Source organism: Psammomys obesus, unplaced genomic scaffold (genome assembly GCF_907164565.1).
Source record: "Psammomys obesus unplaced genomic scaffold, mPsaObe1.curated_primary_1811, whole genome shotgun sequence".
NCBI lineage: Eukaryota > Metazoa > Chordata > Mammalia > Rodentia > Muridae > Psammomys > Psammomys obesus.
In genome coordinates, this window is record NW_026596353.1 from 63888 (window position 1) to 86882 (window position 22995).

General features: G+C 49.5%; 1 protein-coding gene across 3 annotated transcripts in view; it reads right to left on the reverse strand.

Annotated features, from left to right (window-relative positions):
* Positions 1-1811: 1811 nt before the first annotated feature.
* Positions 1812-22995, reverse strand: part of Trpv3 (transient receptor potential cation channel subfamily V member 3) — a 32848-nt gene continuing 11664 nt past the window's right edge. For 2 of the 3 annotated variants that reach the window (XM_055597365.1, XM_055597362.1), the window contains exons 5-18: positions 22514-22674; positions 21612-21788; positions 19743-19883; positions 17643-17923; positions 15672-15848; positions 14663-14821; positions 13896-13997; positions 12851-12924; positions 11008-11173; positions 8373-8439; positions 6941-7215; positions 5937-6049; positions 5662-5741; positions 1812-5419 (exon numbers count right to left, since the gene is read on the reverse strand). In XM_055597365.1, coding sequence (XP_055453340.1) covers positions 5322-5419; positions 5662-5741; positions 5937-6049; positions 6941-7215; positions 8373-8439; positions 11008-11173; positions 12851-12924; positions 13896-13997; positions 14663-14821; positions 15672-15848; positions 17643-17923; positions 19743-19883; positions 21612-21788; positions 22514-22674 — 2071 coding nt within the window. In that variant the 3' untranslated portion in view covers positions 1812-5321. The remainder of the gene's footprint in view (positions 5420-5661; positions 5742-5936; positions 6050-6940; positions 7216-8372; positions 8440-11007; positions 11174-12850; positions 12925-13895; positions 13998-14662; positions 14822-15671; positions 15849-17642; positions 17924-19742; positions 19884-21611; positions 21789-22513; positions 22675-22995) is intronic. The other variant, XM_055597364.1, reaches the window with a different exon arrangement.

A 22995-nucleotide genomic window follows, 5' to 3' on the forward strand; every position in this document is an offset into this window, starting at 1 on the left:
GGTTAGACCATTATGTCATACAAGTTCATTGTCAGTACCAGACTGGCACTGCACAAAACTCCAAAACAATGGTTAATGAAATTGGAGTAGGAGACAACGTCTCTGCCTTTGATTAAACTAAAATGCTCCCAGAGAGGTGGGACAGTCCATCTTGTTCCTTGCAGAATCCATAGCACTTATTACAGTGTCTAACACACATTAGGAGCATGGCAAGTTTCTACAGACAAATGAGAATTGATGTGGTGAATGTGAAACCATCCAGAAGGTCTTCCCTGGACGAAGAGGTTATTGGCAGCCCTTGGTTGTTTCTGAAAACACAGGAGACCACTGGGACAGGAATAGGGAGCCATGGCTTGCCACATGTGCCAGCAGGAGGAGCAAGTGAGGAGGGCCGAGAGAAGGACTCTGGAGATCAAGGCCACGGTGCTGGGAGGTGCAAGTCAGAAACATGCCAGGGCAGCTGGACCAGGGCATGTCTGAACAGCCTTGTATCCTGAGGGAGAGTGGCTTTTTAGGGGACTCCTAAAACTTTTTGGTATCTCCACGATCTCACCTATATTGTCTTCAGGAGGCTTGGAACTAAATCCTCACACTAAATAGGTAAGCTACATGTTTACAGAACTTGACTAGATCCCTTCCTTTCTGCACAGCTCTGCTATCCTGGTCAGAGAGGCAGCTTGGAGAGGTGACAACAGCAGCATCTCTTGATACAGGTCTGACTAACCATGAGAGAATCTGGATCCTTGGGCCATTAAAAAAAAAAAACACCAAGCATTTACAACTTTTGCACACTGTTCCACCTGACCCCAGATCTTGATTTCCTGCCTGTTAGACAGTGAGCTTTAGCCACCAACTCAGAAAACTGAATTGTCAAGGTAACCAACCTGAACAGAAGTGCTTTATCACATAGCTGACCAAAAAGATCATGATCCTTTAAGCAGGTAATTTTTCACAGTATCAACAGCCATAAAAAAAAAAAAAAAAAAAAAAAAAAAGTTTGCGCCTGGTGCCCTAGGTCTTCCAGGCCCAGAAATATGTCCTACAGCACACCCAGAATATCATCATTAATAGTCCATTCCTAGGTGATGGACAAATCTGTTTGTCCATCCAAATGCAATAATCCAAATGCAACTATGTGCAATTCCCGCTTCTTGGCTTCTGTCCAGAGATGGAAGGAAGAAACGTATTCTGAATTTAGTTATTCAGCAAATAAAGTAAATAAATTGCCAAATGTAGCATCCCACCTGCTGATAAATTAATTGCAATTTCTGTAATCCGTTACCACAAAAGCAATGCTTCAAGATTCAAATGAAAACTCCCATCCTATGAAATATCCCAAAAGCATGAAAAATGCCCAAACATAAAAGTTAGGCTGATGGCAACTCTCATTTCCTCCTCATGGAAATCCTGAGTGTTAGATAGCTGGGAGTCAGGAGAAGCCATGGCTTTACATGTATTCAAGACAGACTGAGAGCCAGCAAAACATGGATAGAGTTGAGGAGTCGGAAGACCTGAACTGCTAGCATGAACCTGGCTGTGACTTCCTATAACTACTTCAAAAGTTACCGGATCAGGCTGAATTGATGACTCAGCAGTCAAGAGAACCTGCTGCTCTTGTAGATGATCCAAGATGGATTCCCAGCACTGCTCACAACCATATGTTGTGAGCTCCAGATCTGGCGTCCTCTTCTAGTCTCCATGAGCACGTGCTGCATGTGTGTATCCACAGACACACACACTATATAAGTTAAAATGAGATAATTTTTAATGATTTTATTTTATGTGCATTAGTGTTTAGCCTACATGTATGTTTGTGAGAAGGTGTCAGATACCCTGAAATTGGAGGTACAGGCAAATGTGAGCTGCCATGTGGGTGCTGGGAATTGAACCCAGGTTCTCTGGAAGAGCAGCCAGTGCTCTTAACAGCTGAGCCATCTCTCCTGCCCCAAAATCTGTTTTTAAAAATAAAACAAAGTTTTCAAATACCTCAAATAGGATTCCAGATGTGTCTGCACTTTGACATGTAGACAGGGCATGAAGGTGACATGCTTACTGGCTCCCCACTGACCAGGGGCCAGGAGGAATGCTTTAGATCCAAACATTAGCCTTTCTGTTACCCATTCCTGTTAATACACACTCTAGGATTCATAGCTGGTCTTCATCGTTCATGCAAGGCAAAGGCAGAAACATGGCCATAACATGACAAAATAAATATTTATTAGAAATCAAAACAGTATCTCTTCAATGAGACCAAAGTAGTCTTACTCTTTATGATTTCTTGAACATGTAGTTACACATATACAACGCTAAAAAAAATCTATAAATTAAGTTTTACAAGGATCAGCCTCATCCACTGAGAATAAGATGAAAATTCTGTGTCTGGAACCAAGATCACAGTAAATATAAAATAAGATATTTAAAACATGTAAATCAAGTATGGCTTATAGACTCTGGTGAGGGCCTGTCTCCCTGAGCCCTACCCAGAGCAGAAGGGGACAGTCACCAGGCCCTGAGGAAGGACAGAAACCTCAATAATACTGTACTCTCTTGGGCAGGTGCCTAAGAGCTCAGCGACTTCACAGTACAACTTTTCTCTCCTCCTCCCCACACCAGGAAGGAACAGAAGCACCTGTGTTACTCCAGACACGTGACCTGTCTAGCATACAGAACTCTTCCTGGGGAAATGTTTAGCTAACACAGGGTTTGCGGTCACTGTCTGAGGATGCTCAATCCCATCCCTGAAAAACCTCTTCTCCCTAAATTACTGAAATGTAACTCATGGAGTTTCAAGATGTCCTGATAGGCCTATGGAGTCAGTGGTGTGTTGTAGTTTTGTTTAGTTTTGTTATTGTGTGGCTTTAGGCACATTTGACCTTTAGACTTGTCATTGGGGTTGTAAGGACAATGCTAACTTCCAAGTCATAACAGGAGAGAGAGAGAAAAAAAAAAAAAAAAACCCTAGCCCCTGAATGTGCCAATTACAAAAAGCCCCAATGAAAAAAATTGTGCAAAAGGGCACCTGTGGCCCAGAAATCAGGACATCCTAGCCTTACCTGCCTGAGTCTCCTGGTGAATAATGGGGGATTTGGTCCTTTTGAGCAGGATGAATTTTGTCCTGCTGCCTTTTCTTGCTTTGGTGAACCCTCTTAGCTTGACCTTTGGGGAATCCCACACTTACATGCAGTTTAGAAATGGTTTTGCCAACAAATGCCATCCAGATTCTCAGAAAGCAGATCTCCACAACACATGAGAAGACAAAGGTCCAGCTATCTGCCCAACTTCGCCTACCTTCCATCCAAGGGGGAAATGCAGAGCTATGTGGTTTGAGCTACCAACTTCCAAGCCAAAGTAAAGCTGGCGTCCCAGCTTCCTGGAGCCAGTGGCTGCCCTTCAAACTTGGACTTCTGTTCAGGATAACTCAAGGAGACTCCAGCTATGGAATACTGGTTTACAGAATGTCTAGGAACCTTAAAATTCACCTAATTGCATTCTTCAGCCCATTTCTTGAATACCTCCAAAAGCCGAAGCAGCTATCTACTGAACTGAACCAAATGCTCAGTCTAGTTCTCTCACTACTTCTGCCCATCCGGAGCACATCTTCTCCTTCTGCCCATGGCGTCCCCCACCAGATCCTCCCTGTTCCAGACACACGTGTTGACACCTTCCTCTACTTGAGTATGATCTTTGAGCACCAGAGACCCCAGAAAGTTGGGCAGGCAGTGGCTGCTGCACACTGGGCTGTCTTCAGTGCTGTACCACCATCCCTCCCCCGCCTGGCCATGCAGGATGGGATGGCCAACTTTTCACCTGCCCAGCTAAGCTGGTACACGGAACCTTCTTGATGGAGAAACTGCTTTGCCTGGTCTCATCTGACTAGCTCACTAAATGCCAAGTTTTCTAAAGACCCAACTTATTTCTGACCCATTTAACATTAAAAGTATCTTCATAATGATCTATAATTCCATCTCAAACTTTTCCACATGAGTTCTTTTACTAAATAACAGTAAATTGTGGGTTGTTGGGGGGGGGGGTAATAGGGTTCTAGTCACTGGAAAAATCCAATCTCCACCTCCCTGTACAGACTCTGAAATTTTAAGGAGAAAAAATAAATCTGAGGCTGAGGATGAAAATGAGCCCCAAGTTTGGCATTCTCTCCTCAAAGCTTTCTGCTACAGTTTCAAAATTCACAGTTAACAAAAAACGTAGGACAGCAGTGCATTTCAGGCATCTTGCTGAATTCCCCAACAGGAAATGCTGGTGTGTACTAGTCACCTCTGCGTTTTAAGATCCTAAATAGATCAGCTGCTATTTCTGTCTCAGATAAATGAGGCCAACACCGGGTGAGACTGGAAAAGGATGGGTGCCAAACCCTCCCTCCAGATCACAGCCTGAGGGCCAGCTAGTTAGAAATATCTGCCTAACTTCACCTGCCTTCCATCCCTCAGTCCCACAGGCTCCATGTGTGTGAGGAAATGTTTATTGTCCTGACCCTGGTCACTCTGAGACCCTAGTATATAATACTTACTTCAGTTCAAAAGCCCAAAATCTATTTCTCAGCTTTTGAAGCCTCCCACTTCATCTGAAGTAATTTTCATTCAAAGCTGAAATGGCTTTTCTGAACTAAAACTAAAAACCTTGTATCAATTACACTATTAAAGCATCTCTCAGCTAGAGATAGGTTTAGCCTTGGATTTTGCCAAGGATGGAGTCCTGTTTCCTGGGGACTCAAGAGGGGCATTTCCATAGCTCCATACCCTCCTTCCCCAGCAGATCCACCTTAGGATGGTCCTCTGCACATTCTGGGATAGGATCAAATGTCTCTCACAAATTCAGAGCTATATGGTTTGATCTACCAACTTCCAACCCAAGGTAAAGCTGGCATCCCAGCTCCCCAAAGCCAATGGCTGCCCTTCAAACACGGACTTCTGTTCGTGAAGTCAGAGAGGTAAAGGAGGAGACTAGCTGAATCTGGCCCCAACAACAGGACCACAGCAGAGGGGAAGACTGATCTCCCAGCTCCTCAGACCCCACTACTCTACCCCAGCACATGTATCTTGGAGCCAAGACAACTTGCAGTGTCTCACCCTGAACGTCAGGAGTCTTCTGGGCTCAGGATGCTGGCCATGGATTTGTACTGACCTCTCTCAAGTCACAAAACCCAAGACGCTTTCCTTTCACACCCTGAACGCTGCCCTGCAGCAGCCATCAGTCGATAGTAGGAGCATTTTGCTTCTAATTCAGCACCCTGTGCAGCACCTCAGCCCCAGGACTCAGCCCGCAGCGTCAGACCATGGTGTTCACATCAGCTGTATGCCATGCTTCTACACTGACGTTTCTGGAAACTCATCTAATTCATCAAACGCGTAGAGGGTGGTTTTGCTGTTGCTCCTGGAAGAATCTTGGATTTTGTTCACATCTGCTGCAGGAAAAATGTTGGAGTTTAGAAGTACATCCCTCTGTGCCCTGTTCCTGGTGTTAGAACCCAGGACCTGGGCTATACTCCAGCTCCCCATCATTCATTTAAAAGCTGTTCTAAATAGTGCTATAGAGTATCAGAGCTAGGGAGGAACCCCAGTTTCACAGGGGGGGAGACCAAGGTTCTTGGTCTTGATTCATATGAAGTCACATGGTCCACAAAAGAGGATTCCACACCGCTTGTACCTGTTCGTCTTATGGGTCCTGGATCTTCGTTAAGGAAGGACACGTGTGTTTTCCATTCAGTCCACTTCACCTCGTTGATCCTGCAAGTGTGGCCACCGCACTCACTACTTCATGACCAAATGTCAGTAAACATAAACAAACACATTTGGGATGTCCCGGCTTCTACATAGCCCGTCCTCTGACTGTCACAGATATGGGGATGCTCCAACCTCCTGTTTGATGACCCACCCCACCTCAGAGAGTCCTGCCCCGCACACAGCCCTCCGCTCTGTTACCGCAGACACAGCCGGAGGTCCTCGTCTGCTACTCTGCACAGCTCGCCCATTCGGAATCTGCTTCTCAGCCACTCCGGTAACATTTTCTCAAACTCCAAGATGGTCCTGGCTCTCTGGGGAGGTAAAGAAGCCTAAACTGGTTTCTCAGCGCCTGCTCCAAGAGCCCTGCTCCAGAGAAGGAAGCTCACTCCAGCCTCACCTGTGCTTAAAGCAGAGGGCTTAAGGGTTGAGGAAATCTATAGGATTCAAACATGAGAAGGCAGAAATTTGGGGGGTGATGATCAAATTGCTTTAATCTTGGCCTAAACAGTATAACTGGACAACAGGAGCCTCCTAACTGAAATTTGGGGGTTGGAAGCTGCAGGTGGAGGGGAGTCAAACATTCCCACACTCCCTCCCAGGCTTGGGCTCTGTGGAAGCTGTCCTGGTCATGTGTCCAGTCTCTGTAGAGCATTATGCACAATCCAGTTTAAAAAGTTTAAAAAGTTCTGAAAACTGGGACCAAAGCCAAAGCTTCTCCCCCTGTGAACATGTGTGCCTCGTCCTGCCAGCTAGGATGGCAGAAAGAGGCCCAGTCTCTCCCTTAAAGGCAGCTATGCAGATCTCTGAAGGGATGCTCGCTCCCCCACCCCGACTTCCAGCACCACTCCCTACACTGCTGCTGCCTCCAGTCAGCTCACAAATGAGCTCATCACCACAGGACCTGCGCTGTGAACTGTTCTCGGAGTTGAGAGAAGATAAGGACAGGATGAAACAGCAAAAATGTCACTTTTCATTGTTCTAGACTCTTACTTCAACCCGAGGTCACTTTTCAGTGTCCACATATCATAGGTGACTTTGAATAGAGTGTCCCCAAAAGCCTGCATTTTCCTGTTTGTGCTGCTGTTCTACCCCTGTTCTCAAAGAACCCATGTTAAGGTTTAAGCAGTCTCAGGGTGTAGCCCAGACCCGCTGTTGTCCATGGCTGTGCAAGACCTCAAGATGCTGGCCTCTGCCCAGCTCACCTGCAGGCGCCAGATCCGCTCGCTCTCTTTGGAGACATTCTCCACCGTCTCCCCCATCAGGGCGATGAGCATGTTGAGGAGGAGGACAAAGGTGAGGATGACGTAGGTGATGAGGAGGAAGAGGAAGAGGATGGGGTAGGTGGAGTTCTGCTGAATGTTCAGGTCACCCAGGCCTATGGTGAGCTTGAAGAGCTCCAGCACTGCCTCGCTGAAGCTGCCGTAGGAGCTGCAGTCCTTGTTGTCCTCGGAGCACTTCTCGATCAGCGAGGCCAGCGCTGGGGAGACAGTGGGTGTTCTTGGACTGGCTGGCAATGCAGAGCACTCACATGTCTGCGTGTGAACACATTGCTGCCTCCCTCCTTCTAGCCTCAGGTTCTCATCTCTCCTCCTCTATCTTCAGCCTCAGGTTCCCCAGAAGCCAAATGAGGCTGATTTTTCCCACCTCGACTGCAACATGCCATTCCTGGCCACTGAAGCCCAGCCTCCTCCCCTCCTCTACCCCCAGCTTAGCCCCTCACTCATCCACAGCCTGCTGGACTTGCCACTTATCCTGTGTGTGACCCTGCCTCCCTATAGACTAAGGTTTTGACGGCCTGGAGTCCAAGTGGCCTCCCCAGGACTATAGGTTCCTGCATCCCCTCTTAATGATGCATTGTGAGTTCCCTGTGAATAAGGTCCTTGCTTGCTTCTTCTGGCCAGCCCACCACAGTGGTGGTCCTTTGCTGGTGAGTGCATGTATAGAGGAGTAAGTACACAGGTGGAGGGTCACATGAAGAAGCAAGATTTGTCCATTGTCCCTGAAAAGGCATCAGACAAATGGGAGCAGCTGCCTAATATGAGTCAGCAGTCACTGAAGAAGGGGGAGGAACCCACAAAATTGCCCTGGAGGAAAACATGCTAAGCATGCCATCTCCCTATGCAGTGGTTAGAAATAAAACTGAGCTGTGCTGTTCCGTCCAGATTTTTAAAGGGCCTCCACGCCTCTGGTCCTCCACAAACCGTAAGCTCTCACAGAGACATCTGAAGCAAACAGAATCACAGATGTGGAGGACTAGGGGAAGTCACCTCGTTACTCTAGGTTTCTCCTGGTTTTTGAAGACTACCCATCAAGTTTCTGGGTGCTCTCATTTTCCTATCTGAAGGGAGTGAGAGCATCTATTGAGCCCATCTCAGATTGGGATGGATGTGAAAGTCTGGGGAAACACAGGTTGGATGGGTAAGAGTGGCAGACATGCGTCTGTAATCTATGGGGTCAGGGTAAGAACTTCAACTTGATCAAGTTGCTGGAAGAAGGAAAACGGTTCTGCTTCGCACGCACTGATGTGGCAGGCACTGTATCGTCACTGATGAGGCCCTGTGTGTTTTGTCATTCTGATAAAACAATATGGTGCTTAACAAGTGCGGGAGTTGCTGTTAGTTATGAAGCAATTACCTACTCCAAATCCAAGTAAGAACAGGATGTAAACAAACAAGAATTTCAGAACATCGTGCAAAATGACCTGCAAAGAAATGGACACGATTCAAGTGTGAGTGAGGTATGAGCACCTGGTCACTGTGCACCCATCTCCCTGATGCTCATCTTAATCCTGCCTTCGCTCTGGCCACTCTCCCTCCCCTCATCATCCCTTTGATGCTCCCAGGCTTCTCTGAGGGACACATCTCTGTCTACCAGGAAGCCTTCTTTCCTGATTTGTCCCCAAGGCCTCTCTTCCCTACATCTCACCTCCCAGCACACAGTCTCTAACTCAGTCCATGTATTTCTTTATGGAATGACACATCTGGGCTTCCCTGGAGCAGTGACATGTCAGAGCAGGCCCATACTAACTTCTAAGAAGTGATTGTTGAATTTGCATGAATGCTGTGACCATGGCCACTCTGAAAAACTGAATCAAACATTAAATTATAAGATAAATAAACTCCAAGGCTCTCATAAAAAATACCAAATTGTGTAGTTGAAGTGTACCCAAAACATAGGTCTCCAGTGTTCTAACACACATAAATGGTAGCTATGTGACCTGATGGCTGTGTGAACTAAGTTGACATTGGAATCACCTCACAGTATGCAGCTGTACCCAGTCCTACACTTTAAATGTATACACATTTTCAACTGCAGCTCAATAAAAAAATAATAAAAATAATTTTGATGTAAAAGTATTCAGTCATGTAAGTCAAGCATAGGCAGTACGCCTACAGCCAAGCACGCAGAAGGATGAGGCATGACGAGCTTGAGTTTCAGCCAGCCTGGGCTCTATTTTAAAACTCTGTCTCAAATTAAAATTACAGTCACATAAAATAGCCAGGTGACACTCAACTTTGAATATTTATTGTCTTAAAAATGTAGCTTAATCACAGAGTGTCGTTTGGCTATTATATTGCACTTTTGTCTGTGCTCTGGGGATGCCTGCACCTATTGTACCCGGATAGTGGAAGCTTACGCAGTAATGTGCAACCGCGTAGCTCTTCCAGCTGTGCTGAGTGACATAATGTCAGCAGCTACAAAGCCGACACAGTAAGAACATTTATGCCATGAAAACTGGGAATGCTACCATTCCTACCGACAAAATGTTCCTTGTTCTATTGATGTCTACATCTAGATTCAAGACACTGACCAGGAAGATGTTAAGGCAGATTGAAATTTGAAATGCGGGCTGTCTGAAAGTCATGACTGGCCGAAGTGCAAAGGAAAAGTATCTGTGGAGGTTCAGCCACAAATGGGACATCTGCATTAGATCTCCTCTCTCACAAGGCTCAGTGACCACCATGGGATAAAGGCAAAAAGACTTGAGAACCAAACGTCAGGGAAGATTAGATGGAAATGGTGTCTTCTAGAAATGCCAGAGCCAGTGTACCAATGAACTGCAGCTGTTGCCTATAGCAGACACGCATAAGATCAAGCCAACCAATATTCCAGCATGGAAGGGAAGGGGTTCACCAGCCCTCCCCCCAAAAGAGCTATTGATAGTTGATGGCTTCTGGGGAAGGAAGAGTCAGTTTTGCTTTAAGAAGTGGGCCTTGGGATGGCTCAGAAGTTAAGAGCACTGGCTTATCTTCCAAAGGTCCTGAGTTCAATTCCCAGCAACCACATGGTGGCTCACAACCATCCATAGTGAGATCTGGTGCCCTCTTCTGATGCACAGGCACACATGCAGGCAGAATGCTGTATAAATAATAAATTAAAAAAAGAACTGGGCCTTGGTAGGTTAGCCAAACTCCAGTGGCTGACCCCACACCTGTGAGCAGCACAAATTGGTATTATTAGGCATGCGGGAAGGTATGTGTTACATATGTATTACATTATATGCATATATGTGCGTGGTTATCTTAAGAAAAGATAACATGAAGAGGGTTGAGTGAGGGAAGGAATCGATCTAGAAGTTAGGCAAAGAGTCAGGTAAATAGGATTCAAAATACTTCATATACATGCATGAAATTTTCAAAAACTCGGTTAAGATGCTGTATTTTTAAAGTGTAGGCTGTCTCTCATGCATAGTACAGGAAGGATAACGACCTTTGGTGCTTGCTAACAGCTGTCTCACCCGGCGAAGCGGCTGCCCTGAGCTTGACTAACAAGCTCCAGATTGTCTTCAGTGCCTCCTCTCACCCTGCTGCTTGCAAAGTGAACTGCCAACAGCCGGAAAGGGGCAGCACGCGCTTGCCAGCTACCGCACGGTCTGATGGCAGTAAGCCCACCTCAGAAGGCAGCAAACTTCTGCTCATCACATCCTTCACATAGTGAAAATGTATGGCAAATGTATGTATGCACTGCATGCATACTCGCTATGCATGTGCAGGCACACGCGCGCACACACATCCTGAAGAGCAATCGTTAGAGATGTTCAAGCACACCATTGCTCAAGGGTCAGAACGCTTCCTTCCCGAAGTGTATCCCTTCCCAATGCCAACAAGCCCAGTAGTTCTAAAGTCTGGACGCCTAAGGTCTGACCGAAATCAAACAAAGACTGTGGCATTTTTGGTGGCAGTGCTGGACTACCGATTATTGCTCCAGATGTTAGTTTCCACATCTGAAATTGGATGCTCCACCCTCAAAGGCCTGGGTCCCAGCATACCTTCTGGATCATGACACTGTACATGCCCATGGACTGGAAGCCTCTCGTGTAGTAGAGCATGTTCGCCCAGCCCAGGGCCATGGCCAGCACGAGGCAGGCGAGGTATTCTTTGTAGGCAAACAAGTACAAGAAGACAGACAGTATCACAAGCACAGCTTGGACAAAACTGTTCAGGAGACACAGGAGACAAGGGCCTTACTTCCCAGCAGTGCAGAGACATCAAACTCCCAAACCTCAACCTCCCAAAGGGTCACTCTGGTGGCTGTATCCATTCAGCTGGGTCTGAAGGCAGTGTAGACTGCAGCGCTAGATGCAGAGTCAGGGTGGGACTTAAAGTGTATAGACATAGCCAGATGCCGGCAGACTCTGGCACACAACCCATAAGGCCAGATGGCTTGGAAATCACCTACATGGTTACAATTCCCTCATAAATGTGGGAAACACCAGGGTAGATCAATGATTTAGTGAAAAGCGTATTTTCAATAAAAATTACTAAAGCTTCCAACATTCATACTCAGAAACTAACCATAATTTTAAAGTCTCCCAAAGCCACTCCTGAATCATTTTAAGGTATGATGTATGATAAGTGAAATAAGACAGCTATAAAATGGCAGGTACCACCTCTCTACTTATATGAAGTACCCAGAGTGGTCAAGCTCACAGGACAAAAAGCAGAAAGGTGGTTGCCAAGAAGGGAAGACAGAATGGTGTTATTTTATTCAGTAGTGAGCTTCAGTTTTACAAGAAGAAAAGCACCCTGGAGGCTGGGCACACAAACCACAGCTTTGAGCAGTGCTTAAAAGTGGTTATGATGGTAGATTTGGGGGCGCTGAGATGGCTCAAGTGATAAGGTGCTTCCTGCCAAGCCTGATGACCTGAGTTTGCTGGAACTCGTACAGTAAAAAAAGAACCAACTCTCACATGGTCTCCTCTGACTTCCAAATACGCACTATGGCCTGTGTCCCACCCCACCCCCCAACACACACACATCTTTTAAATTGTTTTAAAGATGGTAGCTTTTTGTGTGATGTGTCATTATGGAAGAGGTGGCAGAACAATTGCAAGAGCCAGAGGCTTGGGGAGGCCTGCCGCAAGCTGTGTTTTCTGAGTGTGACGGGGCTGTCAAACACAAGATCAAGCCAACCAAACTTCCAGGCCAAGTAAGAGAGGGTCTACAAAGCCCCACCCACAGCTAGGGAGCAACTGATGGCTGCTGGGGGAAGGAAAGTGTTTTCTTTGATCATGTAGCCCCTGGTGTATTGCAGCCTCATCTACAAGGTGAGCTCTGAGCCAGCTACACAGTGAAACCTCATCTCAAAACAGTAGAAATAGTACATGAAATTTTGAGGAAGAAGTGGTAGAGAGATGTGAGAGGTATTGGGGGGTGAGAGTAAAAGTTGAATTTGATGAAAATGTATTATATACATGTGTAAAAATTATCCAAACAATGAATAAACAACAAACATACATGAAACAGATTTTTTAGGTGCCTTCTAGTCCTGACCAACCAAGGTCTCTGATGGCAACTTTGATACATCACTGAGCAGACAGCACTGTGTGCAAACACCAACAGGACCACCAAGTCTCTGTTTCTCTGTGATGCTTGCCATTTGGGGCTCTGAGAGATGGAGTCAGCCTTCCCCTGCCCTCAGGACAAGCTCTGTCCTAAGGGTCTCTGGTCCCCTTCACAGGCATCTACATGGATCTCCATCTAGAAGAGGCAAAGGGGCCTCTGGACTATGATGGCAGCAGGGTGCTAAGGCATGGCGACATGGTTGAATGGCTATTCCAGACACTCTTCAGCCCTTTCTATCAGTGAGACTAAGGGGACAGACCTACTTACAAGACAAAATGAAACCAGGCATCCGACAGGATGGACTGCAGGTCAGAGGGTCTCAGCAGGAAAATGGCAATGCCCTGGGATCAACAGAAAAGCAAAGCTTGACCCTCGTCCTGCCCTTCATCCAAAGCTCTGGGAAGTACTGCCCCAGTGGGAATTCATGGAGAACTGTGTATGACAGCTCAGCTAGAGTCCAAGGGCAGGATTTGGAAGCTGACCTGTGCCTGGAGGGTGCCACTGACCCCTTGATGAGGGTAATGAACCCACAGGCTTCTCACTTCCATCCTTAGCCCAAAATCTGTAAAAACAGTCACCACAGCTACCCACAAAATGTGGCCTAATTTTCCAGTCTGAGCTTTGGTGCCTGCTGCTTATCATGGCTTCCCTGTCATACCCTAACTCTAGGGGTGATGAAGCTTCCACTCTTCCTCCCACTCCCAGATGAGTCATCTCCCTCCCTCCAAGCGCTGTTCTAATCCACCTTGCAGTGTAGACGTCTGTGCCTGTTGGCTCCCTTACCAAGCTGAGCTTGAGAAGGGCAAACTCCCACCATCCCTGTCATATACCCGTGTCCCATATACAAAAGGCTCAAATATCCAGGTTGATTCATTGACTGGTTGAATGGGTAAGCAGGTAGGTACACGAGTGGGTCAGTGACTAGGTGGATGGGGAAACAGATGGGAAAATGGCCGAGTGAAGAGCAGAAGCATGGCGCTTAGGTTGTATGGGATTGGAAATAGATGAGTAAGTGGTTGGGCAGTGACAAGAGGCAGGTAACATGGCGGCAGGACCAAGAAGGGAGAAGGATTGGCCCAGAGGACTTGAAGGATAGACACACGACAGATGAATGGAGGAGGGATGGAGCAGATAGAAGAGGCCTGTCTTACTCATTGTTCTCTGTACTGTAACTTAGAAATCTAAGGCCTAAAAAGGAAAGGTCTTAATGAAGCCTCTGCAGTAATGGAAGTACAGGCTGGAGTGGAAGCGAGCCCTGCTCCACCCTGCTGACCTCCTAAAGGAGTCTAGAAGGGCAGAGAAATGTACTCACCTCTTTCACAGAGATACACATGGCCCAGATGAGAACAAACATTCTCCCTAGGAGTTGCAGCCAACTCATCTTGTGTGTCAGGGCCAAGGGGTGTGGGAGGGCCTGGAGGGAAGGGAAGCAGGGGGTGAGGATGAGGAGAGGAAAGGGAAGGGAGTGCCAGCTCTGGAGGAACCAGGCTGTTCCTGTAAATGCTGAGCCTTCACGATGGACCATGGGCCATTGTGGAACCTCATCTTCCGGTCCTGCCTGCCCCACCCTCAGTGGGAACCCAGAACTTTGCAGTGAGGACAAATCACTGTGCTCACAACCCCATTGCCCACCTGCGTGGTTCTTCTCAACCACAGCCACTACCAGACACTCAAAGGGGCATCCCCCCCACAGCTCGATGAAGCCAAAACCCTGCACCCCACTAACAGATGGGGATCGAGGCCCAAAGTAGTAGGGAAGCTTGGCCAAGTAACCTCTCCTCTGACCACCTCCTGTGGGCCTCCCAGCAGACAGTGTATTCTGGACCCACACAGAACGCCTGGCAAGGGCCAGAGGCTCCTTAATCCCCAACCCTCTCCCAGTAAGAGTCTCCCTGGTTTTGTACACCGACAGCCTGGCTAACTACTCTGTTCACTGGGAACTTCAGAGAATGATTGGATGACACTATAAAAATCCCTTAGCTTATCTGAGCTTCAGTTTCCCATCTCCACATGGGGCAGTTGTAAGATCCTCCACCTCAGACCTCCCCACCACAACCCCAGCCCCAGGACCCCCATTACCTCATCCTCCCGAGGACGGTAGTAAGAGACGAGTGTCAGGGTGATGTTGTAGAAGAAATAAAAACAGAAGGACAGGAAGAACATGTACTTGGCAAACTTCTTCCATTTCATATGCAGCAGCGTGTGCAGAGGCTCCAGGGTCAGCATCTCATGCCGGTTCTGGGGATAGAACACCACATGGGGATGTGGCACGCAGAGAAGGACCACTTTCAAAGGGCCCATCAGGAGCCCTGAGTCAGCAGGACCAGGGGCAGAAGGCTCCAGACTTCGGGAGCAATGGACTGGCTTGATGGAAGGGTAACTCCCTGTACCCAGGGCTCCTCTGGGGCACTCAAATGCTGCAGGGGACTGGGGTTTCTCAGCAGGCAGAGCCGATGCGCAGCAGTGAATGGGTCCTGGTGCCCCTGTGACCTTGCGATATCTCCTGAGCTTTTCCTGGCTCGTCTCTTCATCTGTACCACAGCCTTTACCACCCTGCCAAACAGGCTGCTCTGAGGGTCCAGGGAGCCTCTGAGGAGTAGGACTGTTGATAACATACAAAGGATGGAGACCTGGCTCACTGCCCTTCTCGCCCCAAGAGCTAAAATCTGACTGGGCTGACTCTGTCTTTACCTCCAGCTTCATTTGCCTGCCCTCTCTCACCTCCTCTTGGAAGGTCCAGGTTGCTCAAGCTAGTGAGCTCTCTCTGACCTCGAGTGAATTCAACTTTAGAGTTGAATTCAGGCCCTATATATGCGTTAGGGTGTGCAACACCAATACCACACACCTCTCCCTTGCCTCCAAAGCGCCCAAGATTCGGAGGGCAGGCCTCCCCCTTCGTTCTTATTCATTGTTAGCCAGGAGCAGAAGAGCTAGCTTCTGTCTGGGCACTGCCTTCTATGTCAGACTTCACCACCGAGACAAATCACCAATATGGGACTCCAGGCACTCTGGCACAATCGCTCCCGGGGTCCTCAAGCCCTGGCCTGAGGTTCAGCCTCATTTCTGACAGCCTGCCTGGGAGACCCACATCAATGTTGGTGTTGTAGACAATGATTTCCAGCACGGAGTTATCTGTCGTGGTGTCTACGTTGGTGAGGTCATAGAGCGAGGACGACACAGGCCCGTATGCCCAGTCCGTGAACTTCCTGGACAGGCTCCGGAGAGGCTTCTCCTTGATCTCACGACTGAGAATATACTTCAGAATCTGGGGACAAAAAGAGGGATAATGGGGCTTGGGGACAACAGGGCTGGACCAACCAGAGGCAGGTCAACCCAGAATATGTTCCCACCAAAATGGTATGAGTGCCGCCTCTGCCTGGAGCCATGACCCAGGGTCCCAGCTGTGTCTGTGACATGGGAGTGAAGGCTACAGTTCTCACCCTCTCACAGAGTTTGAGAACCCTTTTGCACACTGTAGGAAGCCAAATCATCAGCTAGTAGGTAGGTCCCCAAACCAGCTGGGCTCCAGTTCAGTAAAGAATTCAAGAACTGACCGTTTTTAGAAGTGGTTTCCATGAGGCCTGAAAGTGAAGCTCTGGTTTCTCTGCTCCTCCATTCCAGCCCCAGTCTAGACTTTACAGCCAGGCTCCTCACTCTCACTGGACAAGCTGTGGCACAAACAGGCCCATGGAGCCCGCTCAGGGGTGGGGAGCAGTGGTCCTTAAACTCTTCTGGGTGCTAGATGCTCTGGGACATTTTTTTCAAAACACATATCCAACTGCTAAAACTCCAGATGCAGGGAGAAACCTGGAGAGTATTTTGTGAAGCTCTGGATGAGCCCCTGTGCAGGCAAGCCACTGCTGTCTATCTGACCACTTCCTGAAAGCTAACCCATCTATCACCCTATGTGGGGCACAGAGCACCCAGGGGTATGAACCCAAAACCCAGCAGGAGGGACCGGTGGGGAGGCCAGCGTCGGTGTGTGGATCTCACTCGGCTGCACCGCATCCCCACCACAGCCAGCAGACACCCCCATAGGCTGGTGAGTAAAAACACAAGGATGTCTGTAGCTTGGGCATTGTGCATCTTCCACTCCCAGTATGGCAGCCACCTTGGGTGACATCCAGGAAAATTTTCTAAAAGATGCTGAACAGAAGCAAGAGCTTGAGAACTCCCTGAGAACAGCCTGGGTGAGAGCCCTGTCCGCTAGAGCCTCAGGGCTCAGGACCATGCCTCCTGCAAGACGAATCCTCCATGGGTTGCAGGGGCCAGGAGCATGAACGCGACAGTGGCATGCAGGGGCGTCCACAGATGCCCTTCAACTCTCCTCAGAGCCCCTGCAAGCTCTGACCCTGGGTGGCAGGAGAGCGGAGTCAGATGTACAATTCACCCTTTGTTAAAGCTGGTCTCCATTTTCTCCTCCCCCACAAGGGAATAAAGAGGTCCCTTGTGGGCTTCAGCCCTGGCCTGACCTCAGAGCAGCTGACTAGGAGAGGCACAAGGGTGCAGAGCTGGAATTGTTCAATAGGTACCAACCACCCAGAGTCCTCTCACAGCCTCCTGGGGTCCACACTCCCCTTCCAAGGTCTGTCCCCTGAGGAGAAACTTGACCCCTGCAGAACCACAGCTCCAGCCACAAATAAAAACACCAGTCTGGCCCAACTTAGCTCTTCTCAAGACCCTCAGATTGGCCTGGCTTTCTTTGACCACATCACACAGGCAAAGGGGCTTGTACAGCCACACCCGGCTGGAGAAGAGGCCTGACCAACAGACTGAGGTCCCTCTGTTGCCAGGCAGCAGAAGCCCATCTGCCCTGGACCCAGAGCAGCCATTCCGGACCCTCTGCCCCAGAAGAGGCAAGCCTGAGTGATGGACACGTCACCACTCAGAAATGCACAACCACAGAGCACCTGAGCTATTGCATCACCTCAGCCTTAGGGATTCCACAATCTGGCTCCACCTAAGAAGTCCCAGAAGGAGAGACTAAACATGGAGTCCAGGACTGATATCTTAGGGTAGACCATGTGCTAAATCTCCCTGCACCGCTGCAGGGCCCCACCTCAGCCTTGCCCATCTTAGCAGCCAGCTGCAGTGGGGTGAGGCCGTCATTGTTGCGCATGGTCTCCAGCGCCCAGTTGCCACTCCTCAGCAGGATCATGTCATACATGCGCTTAACAAAGTCATTCTGCGTCTTGAAGTCTTCGGCCACCGTCACCAGCGCGTGCAGGATGTTGTTTCCCCGAGAGTCCTGGGAGCTGATGTCAGTCTGCGCATTCTCCATCAGCAGCTGCACAATCTCGGGCTGGTTGGTGCATGCTGCCAAGGCCAGGGGCGTCTCACCTGGGGGAGGGAAGTGTCCAAGCTCAGGTTCTTCCTAGGCCAACGAATCTCCGCCAAGCCCCAGGTCCTGAGGACCAGATGCTGACCATTACAGCAGCACTGACCCTGAGGCTCCCTGACCACTTCCCCCTTGCTCAGTGAAATGAGCTCACACCTGAGTGAGTTCACGCCTGTAGCCACCTGTTCTCCTGCTCCCTGCTGACTTTCCACCGCCCTGCTCAGCAGAGGAGCAGGACAACATGAGGTCCCAAAACCCAGCAGGAGACTAACCCCAGCACAACCCACAAAGTCCTGTGTGTTTTGACCTCTCATCCTCTCACCATGTTCACACCTCCCCAGTCACAGCCTTCTTCCTCCAACCAGGGACATGTTCCCACCTCAGGGCCTTCGCACAAGTTGTTCCTGCTTCCTGCAGCTACTCTGCCTTCCTTATTCCCAGCTATGCTCAGATCCCACCTTCTTAGTGACTCACTGTAACCACCCTATTTAACATGTATAAACCCTTCACCCACCCGGACACACTATGTCCCTCTGCCTCTGTTTACTCCCACCTGTGCCGTCTCTTCATCCTGCCCAACAAAGGTTTCCCCACACTGGCTGTAATTAGGCCCCATGCTGGGCAATAGGGACACAAGATTGACTGAACAAGGTGATGTCCTCAAAGATGCCCAGACTCATCTAGTTCTGATGGAGAGATGGCTCGGTGGATGAGAGTGTTTGCTGCGCACACATGAGGAACTGAGTTCAAATCCCCAGCACCCGTGTAAGAAGCTGGGCGTGGTTGCCATAGGAGCAGAGACAGTTTGCAGGCCCCACTGGCCATCAGCCTAGTTCCAGGTTCAGTGCGCGATTCTGTCTCAAGGAAAAAGGATGGCAAGTGATATAGGAGGATCCAAACTCCTCCAGCCTCTGCACACACATTCACACGCACCTCACACATAAGCCACACGTGTGCCAAAAAAGAAAGGGAAAAACCAGAGCGGCGACAGTCAGGCCCAGTGGGGCCTCCTAGTGCCTGTCCCGACTGTGATGGTGGTAATAGATTTATAAAAATAAAAGAACTGTACACTAAAATGGGTAGGTTTCACGATACCTAAATTACACATTTTTTAACCTAGAGACTCATAAGCCCAATGTGAAGATTGTCAGAAGAGGGGGAAAGGCATTCGTGTCAATTCTAACCTCCCACCAACACACACACACACACACATACAGATATATGCACACATACACACACACAGTCACATGCACACGTACATAGACACGCACACACAAGTAAATACAGCCAGGAGATTGTGGAGGAAGGGCATTATAGTCATTGCAACCAAGAGGACCAGAAAGTTCCAGAACCTCACACACAAAAGGCACCTCTGTAGGAACATCTCTCTGGCACACACACAGCATAACTGTTTGGGGATTTCTGACAAGGGTCAAGGGTTCTCCTCCCTCGCTCTGTCAGATGTCACCCATTTCTGTCTCACTGCTCCAGGCAGGTCGCTTTTCTTCTCCGCCCACTCTCCTCACTGGGGACTGTGCCCTTCACACTTTACACACGCATACCCGCACGAATGCACGCACCCCACCCCAAGTCTTTGTTCCCTGCAGGTGTGAGCCCCACTGCTGCCAGGTGGCACTGTCAGGCAGGCTCTCCTACCCCAGGGGTGGTCCGTCTGGATGGATCAGCACCAGCCCCTACTCTGATCGGGAGGGGCTGATTCTGTCCTGCAGCGCCCCCGTGTGGCAGGACCAGTCGCAGCAGAACATAGGGCAGAAGGCCTCTTCCCCATGCCCCATCTCCCACCCCCGCGGGGTCACCTACCAAAATAGAAGCCTTCGTGCTGGTATTTGGGGTTGAAGAAGACCCCCTTGGCGTGAGCGTTGACGTCAGCGCCTGCTGCTATGAGCACTGCTGTGATGTCCCCCTGGCGCCGCTCGATGGCGATGTTCAGTGCCGTCTGTCCTGCAAACAGAACCGGCATGGCGCTCAAGAGCCTGGGACAACCTTAAACTACTCTTGGAGCCTACATGTAGGTAGATACCACATAGGAAAACGCCATGTTGATACCAACTGGGTTCTGGGAACCCAGGGAAAAGCTGTACCCTGCCATGGAGAAAGCCAGGGCAGGAGTGCCCATGACCTGCTGCAAGTCCCACAGCAAGGGCTTGGTAAAGGGGCTGGGGAAGCCTGAGAAGGAGCAGGGTTTGTGGCCAGGACAGAAGAGCAGAAGGTTAGTATGTTAACTCTACCAAAAATGTGCTAAACCTCCCCAGTGTGGGGTCCTAAGAACACCAGGGAAATCGATCATGAGTAACAGACTCCATTCCTGCCCTCATAAGGACCTCACTAGACAGGCCTAGTGGCTCAGGCCCACAATCCCAGCTACTCAAGAGGCAGGGGCAGGAAGATCACAAGTTCAAGGCTGCCTGGGCTGTGAAGTGAGTTCAAGACCCGCCTGAGCATCTTAGTTAGACCCTATCTCAAATTTTTAAGAAGAGTCAGGGAGTAGCTTCATGGTAAAAGCACTTCCCAGTACTGCCACACCAAAATTAGAAGGGTCTTGGGCCAGCAGTGGGGAGACCATGGGACCCCAAACATAAACAAAGAGAAAGAAAAGTACAGAAATGGGCAGGGAAGGGGGGAGAGTTAAGACAGGCCAGCCTCTGGACTAGTCTGAAATTCTGTGGCACTAGTATGGGCCCTCAAGTGACAGGCTGAGAACAGGATATGGTTTGTTTTCTCTCTTTGCATTGATCCCAGGGAGCTTGTCAATCACAGCCATTCCTCCCTGGGGTCCCTGCCCCTCCTCCTTAGTGTCCTGACTTTCCCTTTTGAAAGTCTGTAGTGTTCAAACAACAAATCAAGATTGCTTTCCCCATAAGGAGAGTTCAAGACCCCATCTAAACCCTCACCTGGAAAAGCTGGGGTGTTTATACCTCTTGGCAAGTCAGCAAGATGGCTGACTGATCATGAGCTGATCACTTCCTGCTAACTGTGACAAGCTGTTCACTGACTCCAAAGACTCTCCGGACATAGGCCATTAACTGCCCATAGTGGGTTTCCTGGGCAAGGAAACAGGCACTAAATTATATCCCCTGGTTCCACAAAACTAGACTGCATGGGACAGCTTCTAACGCTGGTGACTGCAACACTGACCACTGCCTTTGCGGTCCCTGCCTGGTTCTCCAGCCTCATCTCCAGGCTTCATGTTTGTTTGTTGTTTGTGGTTCTGGATGCTCTAACAGTGTCTTGCACATACTAGGGAAGCTCTCCTCACTTGAGCTACACCCCAGCAGTCTTCTCAGTGTCAAACCCACCAAGCCCATGCCCACCTTGAGGCTCTCACCCTGGCCTTGCTCTGGGTCCTTCCCGTCAGCTAAGGTTTTGGTCAAGGCCACCCACCCCTCTACAGTTGCTTACCCCGTTCAGACAGTCACGTTACCTGGTTACTTCTGCCCCTAGCATATTGTCTAAAGTTGCCTTTTTAGAGCACAGGTCCCTGTTCTGCTCGCCCACGCTCAGCGTCATTTACACAAAAAAGCATGGGTGAGAGGGGTGTCTCTCATATTTGGCTTCTCCAGTGGCTCAAGTGCCTCTGTGGGGCGAGGTGGGCGTGGCTCTGTAGCCACACACCCCTAGGGAAATCCCAGCCTCCTCCCTCGCCCTTGGGTTGCCTCTTTCTCCCGCTACCTTCATAAGCCTCTTCTGTGTACTCCGCATTGATGAACCTGTCCAGGATGTCATTCTCCTCGGCGAAGGTGAGCAGAAGCCGCACGATCTCTTTGGTGTTGGGATTGATGTTGAGCAAAGCTTTCATCAGACAGGTCTTCCCGGTGTCTGAGGCTGTCAGCTTGTGCATGAGGAAGTCTGCAGACAGAGTCAAGAATAAAGGCAGGGGCAGGAAGGAAAGACTGGCTGCCCTGGGCCTCCCAGACAGAACAGGGTGTGGAAGCTGCAGCCTCATAGCTCAAAGCCTGCCTGCTACCCTGCGCTGGGAACCCCCAACCCTGTGATACCGGGAACTCCTTCTTCCTCTCCTCAGCCCCTCCTCCAGCTCCCTTCCTGGTTTGTTGTTCACAGCTCTTGGCCACCTACAAAAGCCTCATCCAAGGCCTCCTGTTCTTTAAGCTCTGCACCTTCTCTCTGGAGGGCAGACAATATCACCAGATGCCCGGCTGTCCAGCTGCCCAGCTTCCAGCTCATGTTAATGCTGATATCACCACCCTCCTAGTGGCTGAAAAGTATAACTCATCACCTCCCCATCAACCTGCTCCTCTTCTTGATCTTCAGACAGCTATGAACCCCCCAAATCCCTCGATTCCTGTCAGTGCATGAGGGAATCTACAGAACTCTTCCTCCTCACTGCGGCCGGCTTCAGGGTCCCAATACCCTTTGAATAGCAACACACAATACTCACACTATGCCCTCTGCCTGCCAAAGCCCATCCATGACTCCCCATGACCCTCTAAGTCAAGCTTGGTGCTATCCCAATATCCAAAGTGCCTCATGCTCTGGTGCTACAGGAAATGAGCAGGGGCCAGGCCAAGCCAACCTGTGCCGGGCCAGCACCCTGGGCAGGGGCGAGCACTGACCAGGCACGTCCAGGCCACGGCGGCGTCTGCAGAGATCCTGCAGCTCTTGCAGGAGTTCCCGCAGCTCTCCCACGCAGCCCTCAGACACAGCGGCAAAGATGCGCTTCTTCAGCCGCTTCTTCTTCTGCCTCTGCTCTTCCTTGGCCAGGTTTGCACTGAGGCTAGAAGGCATTGTGAATTCAGCCGGCGTTTGCCTGAGCTCCTACCCTTCACCACCAGAGCTGCTGGTCTGCAGGCCACTGCTCCAGCCCCTATGCCTCCCGTGTCTTTGACAATGCCCATGCTTGCACTCTGTGCTGCCTGACCAGACTTCCCTTCCAGTCCATATGCAATCACACTGACCAAAACACACCTGCACACATACAGGGTGATCAAGAATGGATGCCTGTATTGTGGCCGTTACTTTGAAATACAGAACTCAGGGAAGAGAAAGTTCCTTTTCATCTCCCTATCTAAACTTTTTCATCTATCCCTCCCAGCCC